The sequence below is a fragment of the Chionomys nivalis genome, chromosome 5 (genome assembly GCF_950005125.1).
Source record: "Chionomys nivalis chromosome 5, mChiNiv1.1, whole genome shotgun sequence".
Classification (NCBI taxonomy): domain Eukaryota; kingdom Metazoa; phylum Chordata; class Mammalia; order Rodentia; family Cricetidae; genus Chionomys; species Chionomys nivalis.
The window spans coordinates 84,275,514-84,293,750 of record NC_080090.1 but is presented as its reverse complement, the minus strand read 5'-3'; the positions used below and the strand labels follow the sequence as shown (position 1 = coordinate 84,293,750).

Genomic DNA, 18,237 nt, shown 5'->3' with positions numbered 1-18,237 from the left:
CAGTGGAACCAAATCGAAGACCCGCATATCAATCCACACACCTATGAACACCTGATTTTTGACAAAGAAGCAAAAAGTGCCAAATGGAAAAAAGAAAGCAAATTCAACAACTGGTGCTGGCATAACTGGATATCAACATGTAGAAGAATGAAAACAGATCCATATCTATTGCCATGCACAAAACTCAAGTCCAAATGGATCAAAGACTTAAACATAAAGGAAACTACACTGAACCTCAAAGAAGAGAAAGTGGAAAGTACACTTGAACGCATTGGCACAGGACACCAATTCCTAAATATAACCCCAGTAGCACAGACACTGAGAGAAACAATTAATAAATGGGACCTCCTGAAACTGAAAAGCTTCTGTAAAGCAAAGGACATGGTCAACAAGATAAAACGACAGCCTACAGAATGGAAAAAGTTCTTCACCAACCCCACATTGGACAGAGGGCTGATCTCCAAAATATACAAAGAACTCAAGAAATTGGTCACCAAAAGAACAAATAATCCAATAAAAAATGGGGTACAGACCTAAACAGAGAACTCTCAACAGAGGAATCTAAAATGGCTGAAAGACACTTAAGGAAATGTTCAACATCTTTAGTCGTCAGAGAAATGCAAATCAAAACAACTCTAAGATTCTATCTTAGACCTGTAAGAATGGTCAAGATCAAAAACACTAATGACAACTTATGCTGGAGAAGATGTGGGGTAAAGGGAACACTCCTCCATTGCTGGTGGGAGTGAAAACTGGCACAGCCCCTTTGGATATCAGAATTTTCTCAGAAAATTAGGAAACAACCTACCTCAAGACCCAGCAACACCACTTTTGGGTATATACCCAAGGGAGGCTCAATTGTACCACAAGGACATGTGCTCAATTATATTCATAGCAGCTTTGTTTGTCATAGCTAGAGCCTGGAAACAACCTAAATGTCCCTCCAACAAAGAATGGATAAGGAAAATGTGGAATATTTACACAATGGAGTACTACACAGCAGAAAAAAATAATGACATCTTGAAATTTGCAGGCAAATAGATGGATGTAGAAAACATCATATTAAGTAAAGTAACCCAGACTAAGAAAGACAATTATCATATTCACTCACTCATAAGTGACTTTTAGACATAAAGAAAAAAAAGCCTACAATTCACAATCCCAGAAAACCTACACAATAATGAGGACTCTAGGACAAACCATGGATCTAATGTACATGGGAAGTAGAAAAAGACAAGATTTCTGAGTAAATTGGGAGTGTGGGGATCATGGGAGAGGGTTGAAGGGGAGGAGAGAGGAAGGGATGGAAGCAGAGAAAATATATAGCTCAATAGAAACAATTAGAAAAAAAAAGAATCCAATGAGTTGAGGTGAAAAAAATGACTAGCTGGATAAAATATAGTTTGAGAAGTGTCCCAAATAAAGAAGCAGGCTCCTTCCTTTCATGTCTCTGGAAATGCTCCATAACAGCCCTCTGCTCAGGCCTGCTTCTAATAAGTGAACAGAGTGAAGACTCCATTACTTCAGATGGCAATCCTAGAAGGGGACAGGAACCAGGATGGTTTTAATTTCTGAAATGAGGAGAGCCTTCAAAACACCAGAGGCTGGATAGAAAATCCTCACCAAAGCTTTTAACTTGAAAGTTATCAGGATTCAGAAAGGCACATAATTAAAACCAAACTCTTCCCACCACGTTTAAAATAAAGTCATGGCTCTGGAAAGTTGGGCCCAAGGGAAAGGAACAGACAAAGTCACATGTCTATTGCCAAGGTTGAAACTTCTTTAACTCATGTTCCTTCGGAGTCAGAGTCTGACCCCACAGCGATGGGAAAAAAATCTATTTACATTTCCAAAGAAGGATGAAGCAGAAGGAACATTTTATATCATGTTCTGTATTCTATCTGAGCCAGGGGAAACAAGTTGAGCTATTCTGGGATGCCCCACAGAGAACCACCCTTTCATTTCAGAGTTCTCAGGCTGATGAGAAACAAGCCAACAGAAGTGAGCTTGCAAAGACAGAATGTAAGATCAAATTTCAGAGCCCCTGAAAACCTAATCATAATAATAACACACACATACCATTACAAACCATCTGGTTTCATCAATATGTCTAGGAAAGACAAAAGCATCCTAGCCATGTAACGTAAGGAATGCCGTTCATAACGCAAAAGGATAGGATTTTAGGGAAACTTGAAATAAGGATGGTATACTAGTTTGTAGTGTTGGAGTAGATCTTTCCAAGTCTGTATCCCCAACAAAATAGTTAAGATCTTGTACAATTTGAAAACAGATGGAAAAAGGATGAGATTTGTGTAAAGATGTGGTAGTTTCCCTACATGTGCATAAAAAACCATTATTTCCTTATTATCATCAAAGTTTCAATTGTGTTAGCTTTCTATTGTCATAAAACTCAGAATCTTAAAACACCCATTATCCCAGTTTTATAGGTCGCAGGGCTGGCACAGTTCTAGTGGCTTCCTTGTTCTCTGCCTTTGAACTCATTCACCTGGAGACTCCAGAAACTTGCAGCTTAGGCTGCAGGTCCTGTGTTCCTCTCCTGACCCCCGCCACTATGGTTTTCCTACTTTCAGCTAGTGGCCACTGGGGCTTCTGGGGGCTTCCACATCCCTTCTCTCTCAGCCCCTTCCCTCTTCAATCCAGCAATGGCATATGGGTCCGTCCCATCCTTCATACTTTTTACCCTTGTGTCATTAGGCTCATATGATTAGATTAGGCAGGCCCACTTGGGGATAAAACTCTGCATATGATAACAAATCTATATTTTCATAAATATAGGGTCTGGAGATTAGACCAGAATATAACTGGAAAACCATTTCCAACTTTCTCCCTTTAAAAACAAAACATGGTCCGGCTAATAACATCTTGGAAGAAACATGACCTCAGATACAAAGAGTAACCATACATATTCAGCATCCAAACAATGCTAAAAATACTTCCTTATGCTAGAACAAAGTGCTCATCCATGTCAGAGACTGTAGACTTCTAAGCAAAAAATTAGCAAATATTAAATTACATATATCTTCATCATATAAACTCCTTGATTTGTCTTTACCAACTACAAAATACATATGGAAAAATAACTAAATGAGAAAGTCAAATTCACTACTTAACACTGTTTATATTGTATCTATTTCTTTTTAAATTTTTATTTATTATTGTGCATGGGTGTACATGATGTGCAGGTGTGGGGACAGATGATAGTTACAGTTTTCCTTAGTTATGATAAAAGATAAAATAAATATAAATATTGTAACTGTAATTCTTGCTTGATAACTGTTTTGCTATATGTAATTTTTTTTTGTTTGTTTTGTTTTGTTTTCCGAGACAGGGTTTCTCTGTGGCTTTGGAGCCTGTCCTGGAACTAGCTCTGTAGACCAGGCTGGTCTCGAACTCACAGAGATACACCTGCCTCTGCCTCCCGAGTGCTGGGATTAAAGGCGTGCGCCACCATCGCCCGGCTGCTATATGTAATCTTACTATGTTAAAATAAAAGCCTTTCTTTTTTGTTTAAACAGAAAAAGGGGAAATGATGGAGGTGGGTCTTGTATTAATCTGTTGCTTTCATTGGTTAATTAATAAAGAAACTGCCTAGGCCCATTTGATAGGCCAGCCCTTAGGTGGGTGGAGTAAACAGAACAGAATGCTGGGAGAAAGAAGCCGAGTCAGGCAGTCGCCATGATTCTCCCACTCCAGACTGACGCAGGTTAAGATCTTTCCTGGTAAGCCAGCTCATGGTACTACACAAAATATTAAAAATGGGTTAGATCAATATGTAAGAGCTAGCCAGTAAGAGGCTGGAACTAATGGGCCGGACAATAATTAAAAGAATACAGTTTCCGTGTAATTACTTTGGGTAAAGCCATGCGGGCAGCCGGGTGCCGGGGACGCAGCCCCGCCGCTCTTATTACAACAGCTATTTCTTTTTAAATTTTTATTTATTATTGTGCATGGGTGTACATGATGTACAGGTGTGGGGACAGATGACAACTTTGTGGCATTAGTTCTTTTCTTCCATATTATGTGGGTTCCTGGGATCAAACGCAGGTTGTCTGGCTTGCCAGTGCTTTACCCACTGAGCCTCCTCTCAGACCCTATATTATAAATATTTGGGGAAAATGTCACATGTTAGATAATGAGTCCCTATTGGTTTTTCATTTGTTTCCTTGGTGTGGAAGAATAAAGGTGAACATATCAATCCTATAAACTTTATAATACTGCAGGCAGAAAGTAATCTACTACATCCTACTACATTTTAAAATAAAAATAACTGGGGCTGGCAAGATGGCTAAGTGGGCAAAGGCCCTTGCTACCAAGCCAGATGACTGGAATATGATTCACCAGGACCCATGCTGTGGACAGAGAGAACTAATTTTTGCAAGTTGTCCTCTGACCTCCACACTCATGCCATAGCATATGTGAGCAACACCCCCAAATAAATATAAAAAATAAAAGTAAGTTTGTTACATTATAGAAACACTCATCTTCTGGTGTATTTATTAAGCTCCCAAAATATTATTAGGATTTTTACAGCTCATAGTTTTTATAGTTCCTAAACAATACTTACCTTAGAAGGAATTATATGAATATGCCAATTCCTTCATAAAACATCTGAGGCAAACCATTTTTTTGAATTTAAAGGTAATTCTAAAAATCCTTAGAAACTACATATACCTTTTATGCTCTCTGCCTAGCTATCCATGTGCTATGCACCATATACGATGAGAGGCCCTGAAAGGCGTGGCTCTAGCACGTGGTTTGCACTTCTCACACTGCCACAGGCGTACTCTCCCTATGGCTTGGATATACCAGTGTGCACAGCTATCTCAGTATATACTGCAATGTTAAAATACTGGGCTTAGTAAAGCCTGACCGCTCCTCCAAAAGCAGTTTGTTAACACTTCATATGGTCATTCAGAAATTTAGGGCTGGGGCACTTACCTAGCCCACACTGAGCTCCATCCTCAGCACAGGAAAAAAGCCATGAATTTACAAGTCCCCAGCTGGGCCTTAAGCCTCTAGGAGCCCCAGTCTTCAAGTGTCCTCGTGTGTCCGTGAGGCTCTTCGGTAGATCACAGTCCTTCACGGCTGTAAACTTGCCACACCCAAAGTCCGAGAAAAGACCTTTTCCGTTTGTTTGATTTTTGAGACAAGGACCCACTATATAGCCCTGGCTGGCTTCAAACTGTGGCAATCCTCTTGTCTGCCTCCTGAATGCTTGGATTACTGGCATGTAACAACCATGTCTTTGTGTGCATATGTGCACATGAGTGTGTTTTGTTTTTATGAGACATGATCTTACGTACCCGAGACTGTCCTCATCATCACTATGTAGTTAAATATGTCTCGAACTTCTATTCTCCTGCCTCTAGCTCCCCAGTGTTAGGATGACAAGCTTGTGACCCCATGCCTGCTGAGACAGATTTTAAAAATTTTTTTTTAAACATAGCAAATGCCATAGTCTGCTGGAAAGCAGTCATTTAAATTTTATTTAGATCAAGATGTTAATTAAAACTTTGGAAAGGTCTTCCTGGATTTCACAGCACAGAGCAAAAGAAGAGCTGGCAAAGTGGCTCACATGGCACGGTACTTTCCCCACAACGATGCACGTCTGCCACCCAGACCCACAAAAGATCTGAGGAAAGAACTCACTTCCCAAAGCTGTCCTTGGACCTCTATTCATGAACAGTAACAGTAAAAATTCAAAAGGAAAGTAATTCCAAGAGCCTAAGCCTAAGTCCATGTGATCAAACTTATTTCTCAATAAAGCTTGACAGGTCAGGGGCTTCCTATGTTTTTGACTTTTTCTTTTTGCCCCACAGAAACATTTAGTTTGGAGCTCTAGGAGTACTGGCATGATAAACAGGAATCATTTGAATTGCCTTGGGACAACCTGTGTTCAGCTTTCAGTTCAGAAATGGCAATCTCTAGCATGTAGCCTCTGACTCTTCAAAACAGTCAAATGGGAAAAGAGAAGAGAGTTCAAATCTTAAACAGGCAGCGTCTTCACTCTGTATTTTCATTAAGTGCCTGTGTATTGCCGGCCTTGCCAGTGACACAGAGTAATAAACATACAGTTACAAAATCTAAGACACGACTCTTTGATCTCACCTATAAAACAGAGTAAGGCAAGAAATATAAACAATGTAATCAAGAGCCAGATTATGTGGTTCCTGCAGTAAACAAGAAAGGAGAGACTCATACTGATTAGAAAGCTTGGACAAGGCTTTAAGGAAGGTCACAGACATCCTAGAGTCTGAAGCTGGTGGCTGTTAAAAATGACACTATCATGTGTGACTTATGGGAAATCTGCCACAGGTCACGGCTTTGCTATAGCCACAGTTATACCATAATGTTACACTGTGCTGAAAGAGCACTCCAACAGATAAAAATAAAACCAAACCAAAATGGAATCAAAGAAATTATTTTCCATTTTTATTCTTCCACAGGGAAATGGAATCTTCAAATACACAGTGGTTTGGAATTAGGGCTTTCCCAGAACTGACTGGATCTATTAAAATGTAGACCTCAGCAGAGGAAATGTTGTAGCCTGCTTGGAGGCAGGGTAAGGGTCCTCCGGGTAAGAAAACCCTAAGTAATTCATGTTCTACTATTTCCAAACTCGTTACAACTTAATAGGTTCCAAGTCTGTTTCAAATTCATTTACAAAGCAAATTAATAGCACAAACAAAACAGTGAAACCACCTGACTCTAAGGATCTATTTCTGAGTGTTAAAAAATGGCTTTAGAGTAACAATTTATATATAACTGACAGACACCTAGACATGATGGGAGTCATGCTACCACAAGGCAAGGCTTGTTTCTTTTGTCCTATCCAAAGGAAGAAGCCAATAGCTTCATCCAGACGGCAGAATAGTGAGACTAAATGGCTGTAGGTCAGAAGGGTGAGTAGGAAGTGGGCTGGACCCACAAATAAAATGTTTCACTTGAGTGCTAAGGAATTTATTTGATCTTAATCTCTAATTTTAAAGTTCCAATTTTAAAATGATGCACTTTAAAAAAAGTTTAATTGTCGCCTTCCCAATTATTCTGTAAGGGTTTACCTCCTTTAAAATAGGTTGAGTGGCCCTCATTTTCTTTTTCAAGTCAAACCCGGTAGTCGGGACCACTGGCAATAGTCTAGGGACTCTTTCATGGGCTCACCGCGGTTTCACTGGAGCAGCTGCGCCTCTGAAGGGCAGGACAAAGACTCTGGGTCCTGATTGCTGCTGCAGCGTTTTCAGTTATAAGATCTTAGATAACTAATTCCCTCTCTTTCAGTGGTTTCATCAGGGAAGTGGGGATAATGGTACTCGGTGTTTAAGGTTACTGACGGCACTAAGTAAGGTAACAAACCTGAGTGCTTGGCACCACGCGGGCCAGTACATGCCGTGTAAACGACAGCTACACAGAGCGCTGGTCTCTCCCGTTTCTGTGCTGCCTCTCTTGTCCCTCTTGGTCCTTTGATTCTCCCAATGCTTGATGGCTACTAGAGGGATCAAGATCAAATCGCTTCCTTAGCACTCAGGAGAAATATTTGATTGGTGGGCCCAGCCCACTTCCTACTCACCCTTTCTGAACTACAGTCATGTAGGATCATTATTTTGCTAGGTGGATGTTACTTTTTCTCAAAGCAATACAAAGATTTTTAAGACTAAAGACTTACTACAATTTTATTTACTTTACAATTTAATTTCAATCTAAAAATACTTAATGTTTCACACAAACATTAAAATAGCTACTTATATTTTACATGGCATCATGTAACCAAAGAAGCTAGTTGGATTGTAATGTAATGTAACTGTAATGAACTCCAGCTTCGGATAACCAACATCCAGTGCATAAAAAGCAGGTCAAGATCAGAACCAAAAAGCAGCTAAGAAAGAACAAGGCTGATGAAGCCTAACTCCACTTTCCCTTGGCCTTCTGAGTACAATTAACTGTCAGCCCAAACACGCAATTGAGAGAAAAATCAAGCTAAGTCAATGTGGTCTGGGAACTTCTTCTAACTTGAAAAACGTAATCCCTGGCTATACAATTATTATATATTGAAAATAAAACTAGAATTCAACTGCAAACTCACAGTCAATTGACTTTAAACTTCCTAAATTTCTGGATCCTTTGAGAACAGAGAATCTTATTCCTGAAACAAGCTGACTACAGTGTTCCCAGGCAAAGAAAGGAGGCACAGAACCTCTGCCTTAATGTATAAGGTTCTAGTGTAACTGCAAACAGCCGGCTGTCACTGTTTTACACTTTAGTCTTTCCTTTATCTCTCATAGCTTTCATCATTACTATCAATCTTTTCAGTCTGTAATTAATTTGTGGACTGAGCTCTAGATCAACTATTATCTCTTATCTGTAATGTACAGGATCAAATATATCTAAGATCTCCATCTCTCTCTTCAGAGTTGGGGCATTTGTATAAGAAACGTTGGAGATAGAACCAAAAATAAGAAATTCATTTGTTTCTTATACACCTTAGACATGTAGCATATAGATGAATTATTTTGCTAAATTTTTAGTGTATCTCCATTTTTAATGTGACATGAAGTCAGAAATGGGATTTTTTTTTTCCCTCCTTGTGGCATCACGTTGGCCTCAAAGTTTTCAATTCTGGGGCCTTTCAAGATTGTGGGTTAGGTATGCTAAACCCATATTTTCTGAACGTCACTATCTGAATGTCCCACGGCACCCCTTATTCAATCAATCCTAACATGAAAATGTATTTCTGTCTCTCACGTCTGACAGTTCAATTTGTTCTCTTTTCTCTGCCACTTTCCCATGCCCATCCCTGCTCCCATACCATCGGCTCTCCAGCTTTGTCAGTTCATCATCTAAACGACAGAAGGCTTCCTGTGCTCCCTACCATCAGGGGGACAACTGACTTGAGTGGCTCCTGCTCCCGCCAGCTTCCAGCACTTATTTCTCTCATATGCAACTTGTATCACAACTCCTCTTCAGATCGTCAACCCTTTGTCATAGGATAACTCACTCAATCCTAGCAACGAAAGACTAAGAATCACGTGGCATGATCCCTTATTTCCTATTATAAATATATCTTTCATTTTAGCCACACAGACCTGCAGATCTCAAAACAATGTCGTATTTTCTCATGCTTTTCCCCTCTGCCTCTGTACTATGGGTCTTTTTTGTCACCAAGCTTCTATTGTTCTTCAAACATAAAGCTAACACTTTTTTTTTCCTACTTGGTTCAACAAAAATACTGGGAACCTATGTTTTTATTAAAAAATTCATTTCTCTGGATATGAACTTGTTTTTCTTCTCTCCATTTAGAAAATATGTCCTTCATTTATGAATTCTAGCATCCAACACAGGATTTACAGCATAGCAGATGCTTGTGAGATGTTAATTGTGAGAGGGCTGCTAGAGAGCACATGGCACGCTACAACCCAGTTACTCAGCTGAGGCAGGTTTACCAGGAACTTAAGACTAGCCCATAATGAGACCACCATCAGAACAGAGCAGATGACTACTCACCATGGGCAGGGCAGGCAAGAGTAGGACACAGTTTACAGCCAAGAAAATAATGTCTTCAAAACTCCCAGCCTTTCTGCTCATTACACCTGGAATCAAAAGCTACCTTATCAGGGCTCTATGTAGGGCATGGATAAACTAAACCAGTATGCATCTACCTGGAACTTGAGAATGGCTTCCAATGGGGGGCCTACTTTCACTCCTACAGACCTTGTCAGTACTGTCCAGAAGGATTCCTTGGACTGAAGAATGATAGCTTACTAACTTTTTCTGAGTGGACTAAAACAAACAAACAAAAAATGAATAGTGGCTTTAATTATTCAGAAAAATATGATTAACAGATTGCACCCTAATTAGCATTATTCACCCAGAAAAATGATTCTCATTCCATGATAATGAATTAAAAGGTGGAATTTAATGAAGGAAAAAAAAAGAATTCTGGATTGGTAATGCCCCGAATGTAGTATCCTAGGTAAAGAGCATAAAATAATACACTATAGAAGTATTTGGTGTTGGCCAGAGATACATGACACACCTCTCCAGCCTGATCCACACCTAAGGTTGAAAAGAGAAGAGGCAGACTACCCTTGTCCTGAAACCAGAGCCCTTACATAAATAAGCTCTCCTAAGAGCTGCAGCCTTTTATCATTCAGTTTATCTAATGTAATGACGAGGGGTGATTATAAAATAAAGCAAATAGATTAACTGTTCCCTTTGTGTACATTAGTTGTTGGTATAAAAATATTATGCAAAACCTGAAGCAATCCAGACTAAATGCTAGTGATCCCGGGCTATAAATACAGGTCAAACCCTGGTATCATAAATGAGCAAGTCAGTAAGCAATTGCCTAGTTAAAAGATTCCTAGAATTCAGATATTCAGATGCAGTCAGCAGTTATCAAATAAGCCCCACACTTGGGATATCTGCTGAAATTTATCTATGTATATGTGTGTGTGTATGTTCTATATTCACATTCTCGCTCTCATACACATACTCTTCCTTTTTTAGACAAGATCTTGTTATGTAGCTCAGGCAGACTGACTTTAATCTTGTGATCCCTCTGCCTCAGCCTCCTGAGATATGTTCTCAATTATGTCATACTATATTAAAAGAGCATATTTTAGTCAGCAAATACTACTTTGGTACTAAATATATGTGGTTCAGAATTTTAAATTTTGGTAGCACTGGGACTCAACATAGGGCCTTGTACATTCCAGGCTCTATGACTAAGATTCCTCAGCTCTGGCTTTTTTCTTACTTATTTTGAGACAGGGTCTCGCTAAGTTGCCCAGGTTGTCCTTGAACTTGTTGGTCTTCTTGTCTCTGCCTCTCGAGCAGCTGAGATAACAAGTAGACCTCGCTTAGAATTTTAATGTTGAAAAACTGCTCCGAAAAGAAGCCTTTCTGGAGAATGTATGAAGCAAGCATCTTATGTTCCAGCTGCTTCGAAGTAAGAGAAGGAAGTTTCTACTACAAATAGACATCATTCTGCTTTCCATAGTGACAGATCAGATGAGAGATCAATAGCTCATAGGGATGTTCGATCTGAAGCAATCCAGACTAAATACTTTAGATACAAGAAATGCTCAACTATGAGAAATGAGTGCAGATGCCAAAGAACCTGTTAAAGACGTTATTCTATTAATCTACAGAATACTCGCACAACCACAACCATTCTCAGTGCAGGCTGGAGGGCACAGGAGGATAAAGAAGAAAGATGAATACTTTAATGAAGAGAGAGACTGGTGTTTTGGTTGTTTGTTTTAGAGGAGACAAAGTCTTATTAGCAGAGGCTGGCCTTGAACTCAACTACGTAGCCTAGGTTAGTCTCAAACTTGTGATTTTAGAATTCTTTTTTTCTTTCTATATTATTTTATTTTTATTTTATGTGCACTTGTGTTTTGCTTACATATGTGTCTGAGTGAGAGGAGGGTGTTGGATCCCCTGGAACCGGAGTTACAGACAGTTGTGAGCTGTCATGTGCATGCTGGGAATTGAACATGGATCCCCTGGAAGAGCAGCCAGTGCTCTTAATGGCTAAGTCATTTCTCCAGTCCTGTGATCTTAGAATTTTTGTCTTAGTTTGCTTAGAACTGGGTTTATAGGCATATGCAACCTGCACATCAGGTTTATTTTATTTATCTGGAAGAATGTTTTTCCTGCATGTATCTATGTGCAGGCCTGGTACCCACGAGGTCACTGGATTCTTTGGAATTAGAGTTATAGATAGTTGTGAATCCCTGGTCCTACATAAGAATAATATGTGCTCTTAATTGCAGAGTCATCTCTCCAGCCTTTAAAATCATGCTTAACGGTATAATTTATGTTCAGAGAATTAAAAATATTGTTTAAAAATATGAATGAGCAGAAGTAAGTATGAATCTTGACTGTTGAGGACATGTACTTTCTTCTATTCAGATCTGAGTGATATTTCTCTGGGGAGAAAGCCACACAATATCCAGGCAGGCAGTAGAACCTTTTTTGTTTGTTTTGTACATTTATTTTTGTGTTTGAGCACATGCATTTGTGCAGAGATCAGAGAACAACTTGTGGGAGTTAGTCCTCTTCTTCCATCATTTTCTGGGAATCAAACTCAGGTCATCAGACAGTGGGAAGTGCCTTAACCCACTAAGCCATCTTGCTGTCCCTGGATTAGACTTCTATGTTATTAAGAAGGTCACAGGCTTACTGTGTATGGAAATCTGGCATTACATAATTCAAAAAGTATCAGATACTGCCAAGTGTTCGAAAGTAAAGGAATGTGATAAAATAGTTTCTCTTTCGTACTCACTAAAAATCACCCGACCTTTGTTCTCACAAGTTAACAATAATACCTACTTGGCTTGTTTTTAATTTACCCATGGGTTTCCTAAACATTTGCTGAAGAACAAAATGTCCAAAATATTTTTATGTAAACAGGCATTATTTAAAAATTCTCTGAGGATATTTTCCCTATATGGAAGCATTTCATATTTAGCTCTTTAACATCACTAGAATATTAATAAACTTTCAGACACTTGTTCAAAAATTCAGTCCTGTTTTGAAGAATGTTGAATCAATCAAGAACAACCTTCTCAATGATTCAATCTCTAGCTGACAAAAACTACATGGGGAAGGGGGGAGATAAAGTAATTAGCCATGTCTTTATTGTCATTTTCTTTAAGAGAAATCTGAGGCCTACAAGATCTCGGGATCTGTGGTGTTTTGGGCCCTGGAGGGCATGACTGAAATTTAAGAACCAGTCACACAGATTCAATTATGGCTTGTCAGTTTCTTCCCTTGGTCTACAGACACAGTGTTCCTCTTCCTTGCAATTTCAGTTTCCCATATTCCTACCATGGATAAATTTTGGATTCCTACAGCAATTTAGTTTTTTAACTATTCCTGGCCTGTTAGGCAGACCCTTAAATTTGATCTTCAAATCTATTTGCTTTGCACTCAGTATTTAGGATAAAAGTTTTGGAAGTAGAGAAAGCTGAGCTGAAAACTCTGCTGCTTACTATCCAAGTGATGCTAGGCAAGTCACGTCTCTTTTATGTAACCCATTTAACACCCAGCATTAGGGGCAGCAGAGAACCAACCTGCTGCAACTAGGCATCAGAAGACATATGAGCACAAGACCACAGTGAATGTGTTGCTAAGGTGTACCCCAAAACCAGTTTTTACAGAGTATCCCAATTAGTCAAACATGAGAGTTAAATAAACAGACATGTGAAATCTCATGAGATAAATCCTAGCTACATAACTAGTCCCAAGAGCCTACAGCCTCCAAATTACTTTTGCACGTCTTTCTCTGTTCCAGTCATTAAAGACATAATGGAACACCAATGCCATATGAAAATCAATGTTCTCTACAGTACGGTCTCAAGCCATCTGGACACTGGAAATTAGCTATAGTAAACTGATACTATGGTGTGAATCTACAGCCACTGGCCACTAAAACTGGGAAGTAGTCACTACCCATGTTTGATTTGCTGTAATTTAAACTCTCAAGTTATCTCCCACTGTGCTCTCTGTCTAAAAGGCAGGGGTGGGAGGTAGGAGAATGAGGACGGAAAGAGTGGAGACAAGAAGAAGCGCCAATGCTAATGAGGGAATGGAAGGGGGAAAAAGGAGGGCAGTTACTACAGAGAAACTTGCTGAGTGATCACAGGTATCATACAGGACTCTGGGAGCTGAGGTTTCTATAACTAATTGTTAACAAGGGCTCCTTACAACCACAGTTTCCATGGGACATGATAGGGGAAGACAGCAGGAGGAGGCATTAGTTGAAGTAATAGTGCTCAGTTTTGTGGACATCAATTAGGAGAATTTACCCAGAAAATACCCAACAGCAGCTGCAAAAAGTGCCTGGAGCCTTGTGCTCAGGGAAGTACTAGTCCATAGGAAAAGAAATACTCAGGAACTCCATAGTCGTGACACTGTACCACACCGTACAGCCTCCCTTGGTCCTCTCACAAAAAGGACTGTGAGCAAAATAGTATCATATGATTTTTTTTTTTTGGCACTCGAGTACTAAGTATCTCTAGCTGAAGTTGCAGAACAATATGCTGCACCCCAAATCCTACTGAATGAGAACTTACTCTTGGAGGGAGACACTGAAAATGAAAAAAATAAAAATAAAAAGCTGCAGTCTGCTGAGATTTCTGGCAAAATCCCACAGCTCTCCAAATAAGGAAGCCTGACTGCCCTCTTGTTACGCTGTTGGGTATGCCTTACAGCGCAGACTAGCTCCCCAGAGGGAGAGCTGCTCCTCGCCTGCTACCTAATATGCCCATCAGGGCTTCTCACTGCTCATTTGCCATTGGTAGCATTTCTTGCTTTTGCCATCTCTTGACCAAGGAGGACGCTAAATTAGATACAATATCCCTATAGTGACCAGAGAAAATGGATAAAGTCTTAAACAGCCCTGTCCAAAATATCACAAGCACTTTAACCTAGCTGGTTGTCAAAGGCGTTTCCTGATGGTACCTGAGAGGAAGGCTGCAAGTATCCATGAGGCTTAATTCATTCTGACATTTTACTAATCACAGAGACATATAAAACAGGCAAAAGCATACACTGTCTCATGCATACACATATGATTATGCATACAGAACTTGGAAATTATGAAAATTTGATGCACACAGATATCATTAGAGAGCTTTTTCTCTGGAAACACAGTCCACAAAACACAGGAAAAAAGAGCAACTCAAAATGGGTGAAAAATTTAAAGAAAAGCTCTATTAAGACATTGTTATAAAACCTTAGACTCTGCTAGAGGTGGTGCCATGCCTTTATTCCCAGTACCAGAGAGGCTGAGACAGGCGGATCTCTATTAGTTTGAGGCTAGTCTGGTCAACATATTGAGCTCTAGGCCAATCAATATTCTATATTAAGACCCTGTCTCAAAAACATACAAACAAACAAAACCCCCAAACCAAAATCACAATCAAACAAAAAACCCAACCAGGTACAAACAAACAACAACAAAACACACCAAACAAAAAGCTCTCCAGACTCTTACTGCCAAGCAGTTTACCACAGATTCAAAGCTGAAAGACAGAAGCTATAGCCTGAATTATTCGAGTCTGCTTTTACTTATGACAGTATCATGTATTGTGACTCAGAACCCTTTCAGGAGAGCTATCTGGGGCTTTAATTATGATTTCCCTCCTTAACTGACTTAATTGAATGCCCCTTCTCTCAGTCTCAGCCTGCAAGTCCCACAGAAACCCATTTCCCACCTTTGACATAGCTATGACCAGACAAATAAAAAGGCTTACTCGGAGTGTCTTGGCAGTCGGGGAGGGAGATGCTGGGGGAGAATCAGACTGAGATTTCCTATTCCGTGTGAATTCCTTACTTCGTGTATATAAAGAAGACATGGTTCACGGGGATGCAGACAGAAACCCAACCTCTGGATTCTTCACACACAGCCGGGAACTGTCCCTGTAGACTATTCTTACAGAAGCTCTCCTTTTGAGTTGAGACAAGATGACTTTGGATAGAACCAAACAAAGGATAAAAACCGCCTTGTAAATTATAGTCTTAGCTCTGGAGCAGTCCACAGTTACAGAGTCTGAGAGTCGTGTCCCATCAGTATTTCAGTTCAGCTTCAGTCACAGGTGTGAGCAGTGGAAGGCATGTGCCACAAGCCACCATTCATGCCTAGACCCGATCCTTGATTCTGTCCACAGGTTGCTTCGTACTCAGGTTGGCTCTTGAATAAATCCTGAATCAGGGTTCCTGACGACTCCAGATTAAATCCTAGAGGAGTTCTGGATCTTGCTGCAGATGAATCTGGGGACAAGTACTGTCACTTTATCCAGAAGGAAGAAACACAAGTCCTCCGGAAGTCACCCTGTCCTCTCTTAGACTGATCCCACTGGGCTATAAGGGTTTGAACTGCCCTGCTAAACTCAGGTTAAACAACGAAACACAAAGAAGGAACTAAGTTTATGAGAAGGAAGCAGTCTGAGGAAGTCAAGCTGTCCGAGTCCTTCCAGACGAGCTGCCTCTGCTCTCAACAGTCAGAGTCACACGCACATCTTTCCCCTCCCCTCTTCTATTTTCTGACATTCCAAATCCCCATTCGCTCAGCCAGGAATGCTGGAGAGTAGCCAAAGGCAAGGATTCACTTTCAACCTAGAACTTGGTTGCCACTTGTAGAAGGAAAAGAAAGCCGCCAGCTTCTAGGAATGGAGGCTGTGGGCATGCCTAAAGGCGACCCCACCTCCTCCAGGAGTTACTACCCCAGAACAGAGAGCAGCTGCAGAGACTGATTTCTCTAAACACTTTTTTTTTGCATATGAGAATGGTGATTTTCAACTCTCATATCTCTCAAGTAACAAGCCCAAACAGAAATATGAAAGTGCCTTCAAGCCTTGTATGTGCAGTTTTAATGCCCTGTCATTCTTGCATCGTGAGAAAAGCCAGCAGTTTCAAACTCTGGCCCACTGCACAGTAAGCTCTGTAGACCAGAGATCTCATTGGCTAAGTCTCTATTAGAAAATGTGGCATTTCTTAAGACACCACAACCAACAAGGGAGAAGATCTGAAAGTGGCACAAGGGGAGAAAAACAACAATTAGTAGGTGACAGTTTTGAAACCAGGATGACAGGGCTCAGCAGCACAGAGATAATTAAGAGTTAACAAGAAAGGAATTTCTTTACTGGGCGTTGAAGGAGTTTGGATTTGGCCTTGAAGAAACATCTCAAATTTAATCTCTTGCATTCTGTTGTCATCACTACACTGTCCAACATTTCTAAGCCAAATGCTTTCTAAGTATCCACAAAGTAACAACTCACTTCCCTCCAGGCTCTTGGAAACTCTATCCCACCTTCCCCTTTCCACATGAAATTTATACTTTTTTCTCCTTAAATCCTTCCAACTAATGACTCTTCTGCCTCGATTGTTGTGATATCTTTTTTATTCCAAACACTAATTTTATGAAATTAAATAAGCAAAAGTGATTATCTACTTGGGAGGTTAATTTAATGAACACAGTTTAAAAAGGATTTACAAATAAGTCATGATTCATGTTTCAATCCAAAAACAATTCCTTAAGACTTGTTAATCCTACAACGGACTAGAATTATAGGCTCCAGCTTAAAGGCCAATTATGAGAATTCTTATCTGTGAATTTTTGGGGACATTTATTTTGTCTGTGTCTGTGTGGGTGCACATTTGCCATGATCTGTATGTGTATGTGTGTGTGTGTGTGTGTGTGTACATGTAAATCAGAAGACAACTTAGGGGAGCTTGTTTTTTTTTTTTTTTCCCCCTTTCACCAAGTGGAATCCAGGGACTGAACTCAGGTTGTCAAGCTTGGAATTAGAGTTTTTACCTTATGAGTCATTTTATTGATCCCCAATCTATGGATTTTATATTATATAAGATATATTCGAGGCCAGCCTGGTCTACAAGAGCTAGTTCCAGGACAGGAACCAAAAAGCTACGGAGAAACCCTGTCTCGAAAATCAAAAAAAAAAAAAAAAAAAAAAAAAAAAAAAAGATATATTATATATCTTACATAGTTAACCCTGTCAATATGTTAAAAGAAAAATATCATGGTTATACTATTCTTATACTATTCTTTAAAGGGACAGTAAGAACAACTCAGCCAGTTTTTGGACCTGTTTCTGTAAAGTTTATATGGTAATTTCACACTTACTGGCAATTGGGAAGGACCATAAGCCCCCTTTATTCTTAAATGGCTATTTTATTTCTTCCCATTTATATCATATGTCTATTTAAGGAAGTGCTAACATTGACAAATTCTTTTATCTCATTCAAAGTGTTCCCATAAATCTAATGTTATCATCTCTCTTCAACCATGTTGAAAAGTACATTGTTATATTATCATCTTAACAGACGAGGAAACCCAAGCTCTAAAGGATTAAATGACTTGGCCAAAGAGACGCAACCAGCACAAACAGCACTAGCAAGGGCTGAGCCCTTGCTGATTCAGGTGAATAAAAGCTGATGTGAAAAGACCTACCTACCAATCAAGGCCTTTAAGAAAACCACGGTCTTAAAGGCGATGTAAAGTATCTGAGACACTCAGGAATACATTAAAGTCTGGACCAGCGACAACTTCTCCAGAAAGCTGAATCTAAACTCTCTCTTTGTTTACGTGCTCTTTTGTGTATTTATTTTTCTTTAATTTTGCCAAAAAGACATGTATTCTCCCTTTCAGGTTACAAAACCATTAATTCCCCCACGAAAGTGAAGTATCTT

The 18,237-nt window shown here is 39.7% G+C and overlaps 1 protein-coding gene across 5 annotated transcripts in view; it reads right to left on the bottom strand.

Moving 5' to 3' along the window:
• Positions 1-18,237, bottom strand: part of Ppp1r12b (protein phosphatase 1 regulatory subunit 12B) — a 209,717-nt gene that overhangs the window by 32,604 nt on the left and 158,876 nt on the right. Inside the window, exon 1 of one of the 5 annotated variants that reach the window (XM_057769524.1) lies at positions 15,282-16,070. The exons of the other annotated variants lie outside the window; for them this stretch is intronic. Coding sequence (XP_057625507.1) covers positions 15,282-15,383 — 102 coding nt within the window. The 5' untranslated portion in view covers positions 15,384-16,070. Of the gene's footprint in view, positions 1-15,281; positions 16,071-18,237 lie in introns of those variants that run through there. 5 annotated transcript variants of the gene reach the window in all.